General features: G+C 41.7%; 1 protein-coding gene across 1 annotated transcript in view; it reads right to left on the bottom strand.

Annotated features, from left to right (window-relative positions):
* The window catches only part of ZNF830 (zinc finger protein 830), a 335,378-nt gene that overhangs the window by 147,730 nt on the left and 174,114 nt on the right, over positions 1-13,534 (bottom strand). Inside the window, exon 4 of the mRNA XM_040433002.1 lies at positions 10,126-10,162. Coding sequence (XP_040288936.1) covers positions 10,126-10,162 — 37 coding nt within the window. The remainder of the gene's footprint in view (positions 1-10,125; positions 10,163-13,534) is intronic.

Raw genomic sequence — 13,534 nt, 5'->3', positions numbered from 1 at the left:
TTTTTGTGCAATAGATGAAAACATGGACGGCGAAAGTGCTGAAGCCAGGGTAGGAGAGCGTCTAGATACCACTCTGTAACCTTGTTCCAGAATGGCATGTGTCTTCTCATCCTCGTATAAAATCGGCAAACAATGCGATCAAACAAATCGTCTCACATCAAACTACCTGCTATAGGCAAGTATAAGGGTGGGTACTGGAGTGTTGGAAGAGCTCCTCCTACTCCTAAAAATCAAATCTTCTCGTTTTTTGTTTGTCGCGATTCCGAGTGCTCTGGCCACCATCCAATGCGGATACCCTCGGGCAAGAAAACGAGCTTTAATGATTCAGTATTCCTTGGCATAATTCGTCATATTGCTACAGTTTCTCCTCGCTCGTATAAATTCTCCCACAGGTACCGATTTAATGGTGTGCATTGGGTGGTGGCTATAAGCCCTCAGAATCGTGTTCCCAGAGGTCGGCTTCCGAAAAGTAGAAGTACTAATAATTTGATGTGGGACCACTTTCAAAGTTAGATCAAGAAAATTAATCTGTGTATGGTCATGACTGCAGGTGAACTTCAGATTATATGTGTTTGAATTAACATAGTCCAAGAAAGAGGGTATGGCAAGCACATCGCCCCCCCCCCCCCCAGATGATAAGCAGGTCATCGATGTACCTTCCATACCACTCGATCTGCTCTGCAAAAGGATTATCTGATGTGAAAATATAACGTTCCTCCCAAAATGACATTGTCAAATTAGCAAGGGAGGGGGAGAACTTGGCTCCCATTGAAACTCCTCTGGTTTGCAGGTAGTATTAATAATTGCGCGTTAATAAAAATTCAGTAACACAAAATATAATTGATAGCTTCTTCCCTATGACGACTATACTGATGCAAATGGTATTCCAGAGAGAGAGGAGGGCAATAGAGTGTGGTATTGAAGGATAGAGGGATATCCCATCTAGCGACAACCAGGTATACCTGGTGTCCCACTCTTTGTTGAAGAAGCTCCTTAGAACCTCCCCTGTATCCCTCAGATAACCTGGAACCCTCATGACCAGTGGCTGCAATATGGAATCCAACCACTCCCCCAACCTCTCAATGAGGGAGCCGATCCCTGAAACAATAGGGCGCAATGGTGGCGGGTCAAGGCCTTTATGGATTTTGGGCAAAGCATGCAGTATTGGCGTGACCGGTGACCCCACCGACAAGTAAGAGAACTCCTGGTATGCAAAAATACCTAAGGCTTTCCCTTTCTCAATGATTGCGGTATATGATCGCATATAATCATTGAGTGGATTTCCTTTTAATGCACTATAAGTGGAGTCATCAGACAACACCTCCAACATTTGGGTCTTATATGAGGATTTGAGAAAGCGGAGTGAAACGTACGTCGGGGTGCGCTCACAGCTGACCGGGGGTTGGATCTCTGTCTTGTACTACTGCCCAGGTATTTTCTGTTCCCCCCTTTTTTTCAGTTACCTGTAGTTTGCACATCCGCTGTTGGCTTCCTTTTGGTACCTTGTATGGATTGCTTGCATACAGAGGATTTGGGAATATCATAACTTGCTGGGTATTACTGGTACATACATTCATTTTTGGCACTGCTCAATTGTCCTTGTGCCTTGTTAACTTTGATATTGGGATCTTATACCACGCCAGTCAGCATGTGAGCTACCACTCGCAACACCATCTGCATTGCTGCTATACTTTTTTAGACTATTGTCCTTAATCATGTGTTGCTGTAATTATTTGTATTTAATTACTTAATAAAGCTTTATATATTCTTTGTATATTTTGTGTATGGTGTGTCCCTGCGGGGATTGCTTTCGGGTTTCTATATGATGTCCTCATATAAGTACAACCTATTAAACCAACAAATTGTCGGCAAGATGTATGACTAGTCCAACACCACCACTGCGCCCCCCTTATCAGCCATCTTGATTATGATGTCGTCCCTATCTTTAAGCACCATGATGTTTTTTGGACAAATTAAAATGTCCCTGCACGTTTTGTAATTCCCTACTGAGTGATAAAAGTTGCCTCTCCACTGTATCCTGAAATACATCCATACAGGGTGTGCGGGAATGTATGGGATAAAAATGTGTATTACTCTCCATTCAGAATGCATGGGGATATGCCTGATCAGTTCTTTTCTGGTATAGAGCCCCTAGGATGGAACTCTAAGCCGGAAATTAAAAAACGCTAGTGTGAAAGTACCCTAAAATATTAAGTTAAAATCCCCCCTTTCTCAATTTTACATATAAAATATACACTGCTCAAAAAAATAAAGGGAACACAAAAATAACACATCCTAGATCTGAATTAAATATTCTTCTGAAATACTTTGTTCTTTACATAGTTGAATGTGCTGACAACAAAATCACACAAAAATTTAAAATGGAAATCCAATTTTTCAACCCATGGTGGTCTGGATTTGGAGTCACACTCAAAATTAAAGTGGAAAAACACACTACAGGCTGATCCAACTTTGATGTAATGTCCTTAAAACAAGTCAAAATGAGGCTCAGTAGTGTGTGTGGCCTCCACGTGCCTGTATGACCTCCCTACAACGCCTGTGCATGCTCCTGATGAGGTGGCGGATGGTCTCCTGAGGGATCTCCTCCCAGACCTGGACAAAAGCATCTGCCAACTCCTGGACAGTCTGTGGTGCAACGTGACGTTGGTGGATAGAGCGAGACATGATGTCCCAGATGTACTCAATTGGATTCAAGTCTGGGGAACGGGCGGGCCAGTCCATAGCATCAATGCCTTCGTCTTGCAGGAAACGCTGACACACTCCAGCCACATGAGGTCTAGCATTAGGAGGAACCTTCTCTCCTTCTCTCCTATACTAGTCTCCTATACTAGTCTCCTCCACTCAGACTCCTCCTCTAAGCCCCTCCCGGACAGCATGAGCCATATTACCCATACAGGGCCGATGCAATGATTCTTGCCAACACAAGCGAAGCTAAATTTTGGCGCCCCCCCCTCCCTCCCCCCTGCTTCAGACAATCGCTGGTTTCAGGACCGTATTTTTCACCCTCTAAAATGCACCTAGGTTTTAGAGGAGGATAATAAGAAAAAAATATTTTCCATTACACCTTAGGTCAGACCAGCAATCAGACCCCCAATGTTATTCAGACCTCAGATAAGACCCACAATGCCTCAGATCAACTCCCCCCATGTCAGCCATCAGCCCCCCATGTCACATTTCTCGCCTCCATGTCAAATCACCCCATGTCACATTTCCCCCCCTCCATGTCAAATCACCTATGTCACATCAGCCCTCCATGTCACATTTATCCCCCTCCAAACCATGTCACATCACGCCCTCCTTTTTAGTTTACATCAACCCCTTCGTGTCACATCATGATCACATCATTACCCCCCATTGTGTCACATTCCTCCCCCTCATGGCACATCATCCCCATGTCACAGACTACAGACATTGCCCCCCTCCCATCAAGTCACGGTCACCCCCCCTCCATTTTTGATTGTTGTTTGTGTAATAATTTTTGCCGTAATTTATGCCGTGCGCTCTGGCGCTAGTGCGCTCATCAGTGATCATCTACCCACCTGTCCTGCTGCTACGGCAATCTGGCTATGTGTGAGTCAGACTCACAGACACTGTCAGCTCCAGTCCATGTTGCCGCCCGGCACCACTCGCCAGTCATACCCCCCTGGCCTGACCCCGTTGCCGTACTGCTGGGCCCGTTCCGCTCTGAGTTAGGGCCGGGGCCGCACGCAGGCTGGGGCAGGCAGGCGGTGCAACTCATAAGTAAGTGATTTAAAAATCTCCCCTTCTCTGCGCCCTAAGGCGGCCGCTTGGTCTGCCTTATGGTAGCACCGGCCCTGTATCCATATCTCCACATATAGGATATGCGAAAGAAAAAACTACAGACAATCTAAAGGGGCACAGAGGAAGAAATCAGAAAGAGATTCATTATCTTCTCCCTTGCGGTCGACGAGTAACCAACCATTCAGACACCTCTTCTGGAGTTTGGAAGAAGCAGGTTACCCCGTCAGCTTAAACGCGCAGCCTTGTAGGGTATAACATCGCATATTGAATTTCCATTTCCCGTACTCTTGCTCGGACTTGTGAAAACTGTCTCCTCCTCTTCTGTACTTCAGTGGTGAAATCAGGGTAAAAGGATATCTTAGTATTTCCATAGTAGATAGTTCCCTTTTTCCTGGCTGCCATCAGGATTGTATCCCAGTCTCTGCAGTTTAATATTTTCATTATAAAAAAGGACGTGGGGGTAAGCCCGGAGGCAGCGACCTGGTTGGGATTCTGTGCGCCCTTTCAATTACAAAACGTGAGAGATGCAACAGTGCTAGGACCGATTTTATAAAACCTTCAGCAAACACCTCTGGTTCTGTGCCTTCAGCCATCTCAGGAAGGTCGAGGATGCGGATGTTGTTGCATCTGTTTCTGTTTTCAACGTCCTCTGCTCGGGCCTGCAAAGCCTTGACCTGCTCAAGGAGGGATCTAAATAGTTCAGAAGATTCCCTTGCTGTATTTTCCACCTCCCCAACTCTACGCTCCACTTCTGTTAACCTTAACAGTTTGGCTCATGGTATCCATCAAGACTTTGCTTGAGGTTTGAAGAGGCACCGGAGCAGTCTTCCGCCCCATATACAAATAAACCGTACAGCACAAAGCCAGAAAAAGAGGACACTGTACGCCCCTACGCCAGGGGGTGAAGATTCGAATTGGGTTTGTTTGTTGCCAGCAATATTCACAATCTTGTGATCGCTTATCAGAATAACATCTGAAGGATTTTCGATAGTTTTCTCGCGATTTTCGTTGAGTGAGTCTTGTTGCGGAGCTTCACGGTATACCCTCAATATCTTCACTTATATCCCCTTGTAGCTGAAGAAGCAGGTAAATACCCAAGAGACAATTTCCCCAGTGACTGGACGACACACAGTTTGGGAGTCAACTGACTTTACTAGGCATGCGCACCTGGTTTCAAACCTCCAACAGCCTCATTTACATACAATACATAGATTACTATGGTACAAGGAAAGGGGGGGTCAGACAATAGCAAGGGCTGATGGGAGGTTGAGGGGGGACACTGCAGCTAGTTTAAACTGGTCTCCCAGTGTCCCTGAGACAACACCCTGCTGGGGAAACAATGGGACAGGAAAAGGGGGAGGGGAAGAGGTACAGACAAGAAAGACATCCTATAAGTGGCGATGTTTGCCACAAGTCTTTTTTGGATTGTCCTGCTAAAACGCGTTTCGAAGTTCGCACCTCTTCCTTAGTAGCCATATCCGAAATGCCCCAAAAGCAATCCTTTCATAGCAAATTGTGTGCTGCTTAAAAAACCTGGAATCGGTTCTGTCTTATTTCAAAACCCGGAAAACATATGGTTTTATAATTGAAATGTGCTTAAACAATTGGAAGTATAAACAATAAAAAATTATCTTAATATAGATTTTCGATAAAAATTCATGATTATTTTCTATGCGATTTTTGTACGGTTCCTATGCGTTTTTCCATAGTTATTGTGGATATTATGATGAATTTGAATGTTCGCATGTTTTTTTTTCAGTTGTTGCCATAAAATTCTTAGATGTAATAAATGACATAACAGTATGATAAATTCAGTTTCAGACAATTCAAACTTAGTACATATATGTTAATTGGAAATAAAACTTCAGTAGTTGATGTAATTGTGTGTGTACTTTTAATACAAAGAAAAAAAAAAACGCATATGCGTTTTTTCAAATTTCTATAATATTACATCCTTTGAGTTAAATTATCAATATGGTCTTAAAAATGATAAATATTAAATGATATATAGTGTGTGTATATATATATATATATATATATATATATATATATATATATATATATATATATATAATGAAAAAACGGACAGCACTCCAGGTAAAAGTTGATGGTGTTTTATTCACCCATGTGGATGGCAACGTTTCAGCTCATGCAAGAGCCTTTGTCAAGCAATGAACACAATACAAAAGGGGGTATATATAGGCCAACCCCTATGACATCACAATGTGATCAATTATCAGCCAAATACAATAAAGTGCAAATAGTGCATATATAATACATAAAAACGTAAGTATAACAGTATACAATATATCAATGAATCAGTGGTATATATCAAATACATTATAAAGTAAATGCGTAATCGCAATAAAGTGCATAAAGGTAAATTGGTTAATCAATATACATCAGGTGTGTACTGGAATATATAATAAGTGGGAAGGACAAAATGATGCTGTCCTTCCCACTTATTATATATTCCAGTACACACCTGATGTATATTGATTAACCAATTTACCTTTATGCACTTTATTGCGATTACGCATTTACTTTATAATGTATTTGATATATACCACTGATTCATTGATATATTGTTTACTGTTATACTTACGTTTTTATGTATTATATATGCACTATTTGCACTTTATTGTATTTGGCTGATAATTTATCACATTGTGATGTCATAGGGGTTGGCCTATATATACCCCCTTTTGTATTGTGTTCATTGCTTGACAAAGGCTCTTGCATGAGCTGAAACGTTGCCATCCACATGGGTGAATAAAACACCATCAACTTTTACCTGGAGTGCTGTCTGTTTTTTCATCTACTATTGACGGGGTAAGCTGCTACATCCCTGGACATAGCACCCTTCCTGTGCCGCCATTGTTTATATATATATATATATATATATATATATATATATATATATATATATATATAAAATAAAATGACAACATTAAAAACATATTAAGATCAAAAAATTACAATTTAAATAAAATGCATCCATAGATACCTGCATCCATCAGATACTTGCATTATAGCCACCTGGCTTGATTCACTCAAATGCTTATATTATAGCACACTTACACCTTTGCTCACCAGCTATTGTTTGTTTATACACTGCTCAAAAAAATAAAGGGAACACTTGTAACTCCAAGTCAAACACACTTCTGTGAAATCAAACTGTCCACTTAGGAAGCAACACTGAGTGACAATCAATTTCACATGCTGTTGTGCAAATGGGATAAACAGGTGGAAATTATAGGCAATTAGCAAGACACCCCCAATAAAGGAGTGGTTCTGCAGGTGGTGACCACAGACCACTTCTCAGTTCCTATGCTTCCTGGCTAATGTTTTGGACACTTTTGAATGCTGGCGGTGCTTTCACTCTAGTGGTAGCATGAGACGGAGTCTACAACCCACACAAGTGGCTCAGGTAGTGCAGCTTATCCAGGATGGCACATCAATGCGCGCTGTGGCAAGAAGGTTTGCTGTGTCTGTCAGCATAGTGTCCAGAGCATGGAGGCGCTACCAGGAGACAGGCCAGTACATCAGGAGACGTGGAGGAGGCCGTAGGAGGGCAACAACCCAGCAGCAGGACCGCTACCTCCGCCTTTGTGCAAGGAGGAACAGGAGGAGCACTGCCAGAGCCCTACAAAATGACCTCCAGCAGTCCACAAATGTGCATGTGTCTGCTCAAACGGTCAGAAACAGACTCCATGAGGGTGATATGAGGGCCCGACGTCCATAGGTGGGAGTTGTGCTTACAGCCAAACACCGTGCAGGACGTTTGGCATTTGCCAGAGAACACCAAGATTGGCAAATTCGCCACTGGCGCCCTGTGCTCTTCACAGATGAAAGCAGGTTCACACTGAGCACATGTGACAGACGTGAGAGTCTGGAGACGCCGTGGAGAATGTTCTGCTGCCTGCAACATCCTCCAGCATGGCCGGTTTGGCATTGGGTCAGTAATGGTGTGGGGTGGCATTTCTTTGGAGGGCCGCACAGCCCTCCATGTGCTCGCCAGAGGTAGCTTGACTGCCATTAGGTACCGAGATGAGATCCTCAGACCCCTTGTGAGACCATATGCTGGTGCGGTTGGCCCTGGGTTCCTCCTAATGCAAGACAATGCTAGCCCTCATGTGGCTGGTGTGTGTCAGCAGTTCCTGCAAGACGAAGGCATTGATGCTATGGACTGGCCCGCCCGTTCCCCAGACCTGAATCCAATTGAGCACATCTGGGACATCATGTCTCGCTCTATCCACCAACGTCACGTTGCACCACAGACTGTCCACGAGTTGGCAGATGCTTTAGTCCAGGTCTGGGAGGGGATCCCTCAGGAGACCGTCCGCCACCTCATCAGGAGCATGCACAGGCGTTGTAGGGAGGTCATACAGGCACGTGGAGGCCACACACACTACTGAGCCTCATTTTGACTTTTTTTAAGGACATTACATCAAAATTGGATCAGCCTGTAGTGTGTTTTTCCACTTTAATTTTGAGTGTGACTCCAAATCCAGACCTCCATGGGTTAAAAAATTTGATTTCCATTTTTTTTTGTGTGTGATTTTGTTGTCAGCACATTCAACTATGTAAAGAACAAAGTATTTCAGAAGAATATTTAATTAATTCAGATCTAGGATGTGTTATTTTTGTGTTCCCTTTATTTTTTTGAGCAGTGTATATTAACCCCTCTATACCCACATATGAAATTTTCTATGTATTTAAGTTGTTTGCTTTGTATTTCCTTATAGTGACTCTGTGACCAAGGTCCGAGTCTAGGACTGAAAAATCAGAGCTGAAAGCCACGTTTGATTTCATGCCGCTCTATTATTGCATTTGATTTGATGGAGGATTTAAGATACTCCATCATACTTAAGAGTGCAGTGGTATTTCAATAATAATGATTTTTGATTATATCCAAACCTTAGGCCCCTTTCACACGGGTGACAATTTTGCGTGGGTACAATGCGTGAAGTGAACGCATTGCACCCGCACTGAATCTGGACCCATTCACGTCAATGGGGCTGTGCAGATGAGCGGTGATTTTTTACGCATCACTTGTGTGTTGCGTGAAAATCGCAGTATGTTCTATATTCTGCATTTTTCACGCAGGCCCCATAGAAATGAATGGGGCTGCGTAAAAATCGCAAGCAAGTGCGGATGCAATGCGATTTTCACGCATGGTTGCTAGCAGATGATGTTAGTAAATGATAAGTCAATTTACTGTATTATTTTCTGTTATAATATGGTTATAAAGTAAAATAATAGCATTCTTAATACAGAATGCTTACTAAAATGTGGCTTGAGGGTCCTATCTACATTCAGCAGGACCTGCGCCGACATCACCACACTCACCACGTGGTGAGCGTGATTACATCAAAGGTCCTTTTGCAGGTCCTCAAAGAAGAAGAAAGAAGACTATGCCAGCTGCGCGATCAAGTGGATGAGGTAAGTTAATTTTTATTTTATTTTTTTAACCCCTCAAGCAACCTTTTAGTAAGCATTCTGTATTAAGAATGACATTATTTTACCTTATAACCATGTTATAAGGGAAAATAACATCTACACAACACCGAACCCAAACACGAACTTCAGTGAAGAAGTTTGGGTCTGGGTACCACATTCAGATTTTTATCACGCACGTGCAAAATGCATTGCACTCACGCGGAAAAAACTGAACAACGCAATCACAGTCAAAATTTAAATTGTATGCGCACTCTCGTATGCGCACCCGGGACGCATCCGGAGCAAATCCGTGATGCCCGTCTGAAAGAGGCCTTAGACCCCTTTCACACAAGCGAGTTTTCCGCGCAGGTGCAATGTGTGACGTGAACACATAGCACTCGCACTGAATCCTGCCCATTAATTTCAATGGGTCTGTGTACATGTGTTTTTTTTTTTTTTTCACGCATCAGTTCTGCGTTGCATGAAAAACGCAGCATGTTCTATATTCTGCGTTTTTTACGCAGCCCTGGCCCCTTTGAAATGAATGGGGCTTCAGTGAAAAAGACATTGCATCCGCAAGCAAGTGCGTATGCAGTGCGTTTTTCACTGATGGTTGCTAAGAAATGTTGTTTGTAAACCTTCAGTTTTTTAACACGCGCATGAAAAAACGCATCAAAACGCATTACACCCGCATGGAAAAAACTGAACAACTAAAGGCAATCTCAGACTAAACTGACTGAACTTACTTGCAAAATGGTGCGAGTTTCACTGAATGCATCCTGAACGCATCTGGAGCCAATCCGTCACGCTTGTGTGAAAGAGGCCTTATTGCACCTCACAACTCGAGGGCAACCCAAAATCTTTAACATTAAACTTAACATTAACTTGAATGATTCTTACGTAGATTCTGTTGAAGCTGAAGAATGATCTTCTGAATCTATAGAATAAAATAAGAAAATATGTAATAATGCAAAATTTATCTCATTACAAAAGCAAAAAAAAATTAAAAAAATTAAAAGATTAAAACTACAGAAATTCCTTTCTTAACCGCTTAAAGACCAGGCTTATATTCATTTTTGATTTCTCCTCCCCACGTTCAAATAGCCATATGAGGGCTTATTTTTTGTGGGACAAGATGCATTTTTTATGCCTTCTTTAAATTTACCAAACCTTGGTATTGGAAAGTGGGAAAAAAAAATATTTGTAGTAAAAAATAAAAATAAAAAAAAACTTCACCAAGGTTTTTGGGCTTTTGACATCACGGCGCTCACTAAAAATGACATTGGGTCCTTACTCTGCATGAGCTGCAGAGATACCAAACCTTAAAAAAATTATATTATATTTACTTTATACTTCCAGCTTCAGAGCTTTATGAGAGATTGTTTTTTGTGTAACGACTGTGACTTTTATTGGTCCCATTTTTGTGGCATCTAAGACTTTTTCACTGTTAATCAATTTTTTGGGGGGGGACAAGATGACAAAAAAATGGCAAATCGCGTGTTTTTCATCTATTAGAGATTAGAGATCTATTAGGGTGGATAGGATTCTGACACGGTCCTTGCTGAGCTCTACCATGTGCACAGCCTATCAGGGAGCTTACTATGGCGGGCCTGGCAAGCTTCAGAAGCATCCAGGCTGCCATGGTAACCAATCGGAGCCATGAGATTTCACTACGGGGGGAACAGCATCCCTCTGCATCTGAGGGTTTAAATGACGGGGTGCAGCGTGATTGCCATTCTCAGTCATTGCAGCCAGGTGCCTGCTAAATGATACAGGCGGCACCCACCGCGTATGGATCGGGCTCACGGCAGCAGCCCGCTCCATATAAGAGGGGACTAATAATGCCATACATGTACGGCATTATGCGGTGGTTACAGGGAGTGTGCAGAGATTGGGATTGAATTGGGTCTGATTGTAGTGGGTCTAGCTGCTTAGACCCTCAACAATCAGAAGAACGGGGACCCAGCTTCCCCATCTAAATAGAAGGCTGGTTGATTATGTATGTTGCCACTGTATTCATCTCTATGGAACTGCCAAAGAGAAGACGAGTACAGCAATTTACCATACTCATCTTCCACACAGAGTCAAATGCAGTGGCATGATGCATTTACCGGCGACTTTCTTTTATATGGGCATTCTTTCAGTTGAAGCCCCACCAATCAGACCAAATATCAAAGATGGGTGATAAGTTTAAATCTTGGGACAGCTCCTTCAACCTTCTCCTTTCTTTTGATCCTGTTTGGTCTAAAATATTACAATTAAAGCTGAAAAATACACAATTACATCTTTATTATGTTTGCATGTGACCCATCCTCCTCCTCATTTGCATTGTTTGGCAGCTTTCACACTAGCCTATTTGCAATCTGTATACGGGCCTAATTTGATGGACCGGAAATTGCTAATAATGTTAATGAATAGAGCTATTTACAAGCACGTCAGTATTTGAAATCTGCAGCATTTCCAAATATGACCATTACAATCTATGGGAGTGCATCAAAATGCAGGGGAGGAAAGAATATGCATGTAAATCCTGATGAAATCCTGTAGAAATAATGATGGTATATCATCAGGAATCAGCGCTTAAGCCAGAGCCAGAATACTGACTAATTTCAATACGCTTGTGTGAAAGAGGCCTTTGGCTGTAAGACAACTGGCTAGAGGAGGAGCCAATTAAAATTAACCCATCTGTTCTCTGCAGTATTTCAACAAAACAGTTTGTTTCAGGTACAAGCAAGAAACTGATGTATACTGATAGCGTTAGCAAGTTTTTCCCCTTTACTTTTTATATTCAATTCTGGAGTTAGTGTTCGTTTCATAATGATAATTACAGTTGAAAGTCAAAAACAGGCAAAAAATAACTTTTGATGCAATATTATGAATGGATCAGACATACAGTGGATAAAAAAAGTCTACACACCCCTGTTAAAATGTCAGGTTTCCGTGATGTAAAAAATGAGACAAGGATAAATCATTTCCGAACTTTTTCCACCTTTAATGTGATCTATAAACTGTACAACTCAATTGAAAAACAAACTGAAATATTTTAGGTACTGCTCATGATCCTAAGCATACCACCTCATCATTGAAGCATGGTGGTGGTAGTGTCATAGCGTGGGCATGTATAGCTGCCAATAGAACTGGTTCTCTTGTATTTATTGATGATGTGACTGCTGACAAAACGATGACAGCAGGATGAATTCTGAAGTGTTTCGGGCAATATTATCTGCTCATATTCAGCCAAATGCTTCAGAACTCATTGGGCGGCGCTTCACAGTGCAGATGGACAATGACCCAAAGCATACTGCAAAACAACCAAAGAGTTTAAGGCAAAGAAGTTATGTTATGCAATGGCCAAGTCCATCACCTTACCTGAATCCGATTGAGCATGCATTTCACTTGCTGAAGACAAAACTGAAGGGAAAATGCCCAAAGAACAAGCAGGAACTGAAGACAGTTGAAGTAGAGGCCTGGCAGAGCATCACCAGGGATGAAACCCAGCGTCTGGTGAGGTCTATGCGTTCCAGACTTCAGGCTGTAATTGACTGCAAAGGATTTGCAACCAAGTATTAAAAAGTGAAAGTTTGATTTATGATTATTATTCTGTCCCATTACTTTTGGTCCCTTAAACAGTGGGAGGCACATATGCAAACTGTTGTAATTCCTACACCGTTCACCTGATTTAGATGTAAATACACTCAAATTAAAGCTGATAGTCTTCAGTTATAGCACATCTTGTTCGTTTAATTTCAAATCCATTGTGGTGGTGTATAGAGGCAAAAATTTTAGAATTGTGTGGATGTCCCAATATTTATGGATGTGTGTGTGTGTGTGTGTGTGTGTGTGTGTGTGTGTGTGTGTGTGTGTGTGTGTGTGTGTATATATATATATATATATATATATATATATATATACATATACACATACACACACACACACACACACACACACACACATACATACAGTGGATATAAAAAGTCTACACACCCCTGTTAAAATGTCAGGTTTCTGTGATGTAAAAAAATGAGACAAAGATAAATCATTTCAGAACTTTTTCCACCTTTAATGTGACCTATAAACTGTACAACTCAATTGAAAAACAAACTGAAATATTTTAGGTAGAGGGGAAAAAAAATATAAAAATAAAATACGGGTGCATAAGTGTGCACACCCTTAAACTAATACTTTGTTGAAGCACCTTTTGATTTTATTACAGAACTCAGTTTTTTTGGGTATGAGTATCAGCATGGCACATTTTGACTTGCCTACTCTTCTTTGAAAAAACACTCCAAATCTGTCAGATTGCGAGGGC

The sequence above is a fragment of the Bufo bufo genome, chromosome 5 (genome assembly GCF_905171765.1).
Source record: "Bufo bufo chromosome 5, aBufBuf1.1, whole genome shotgun sequence".
In the NCBI taxonomy this organism is placed as follows: Eukaryota; Metazoa; Chordata; class Amphibia; order Anura; family Bufonidae; genus Bufo; species Bufo bufo.
The sequence above is the reverse complement of the archived record's forward strand: the minus strand, read 5'-3'. Positions and strand labels throughout refer to the sequence as shown.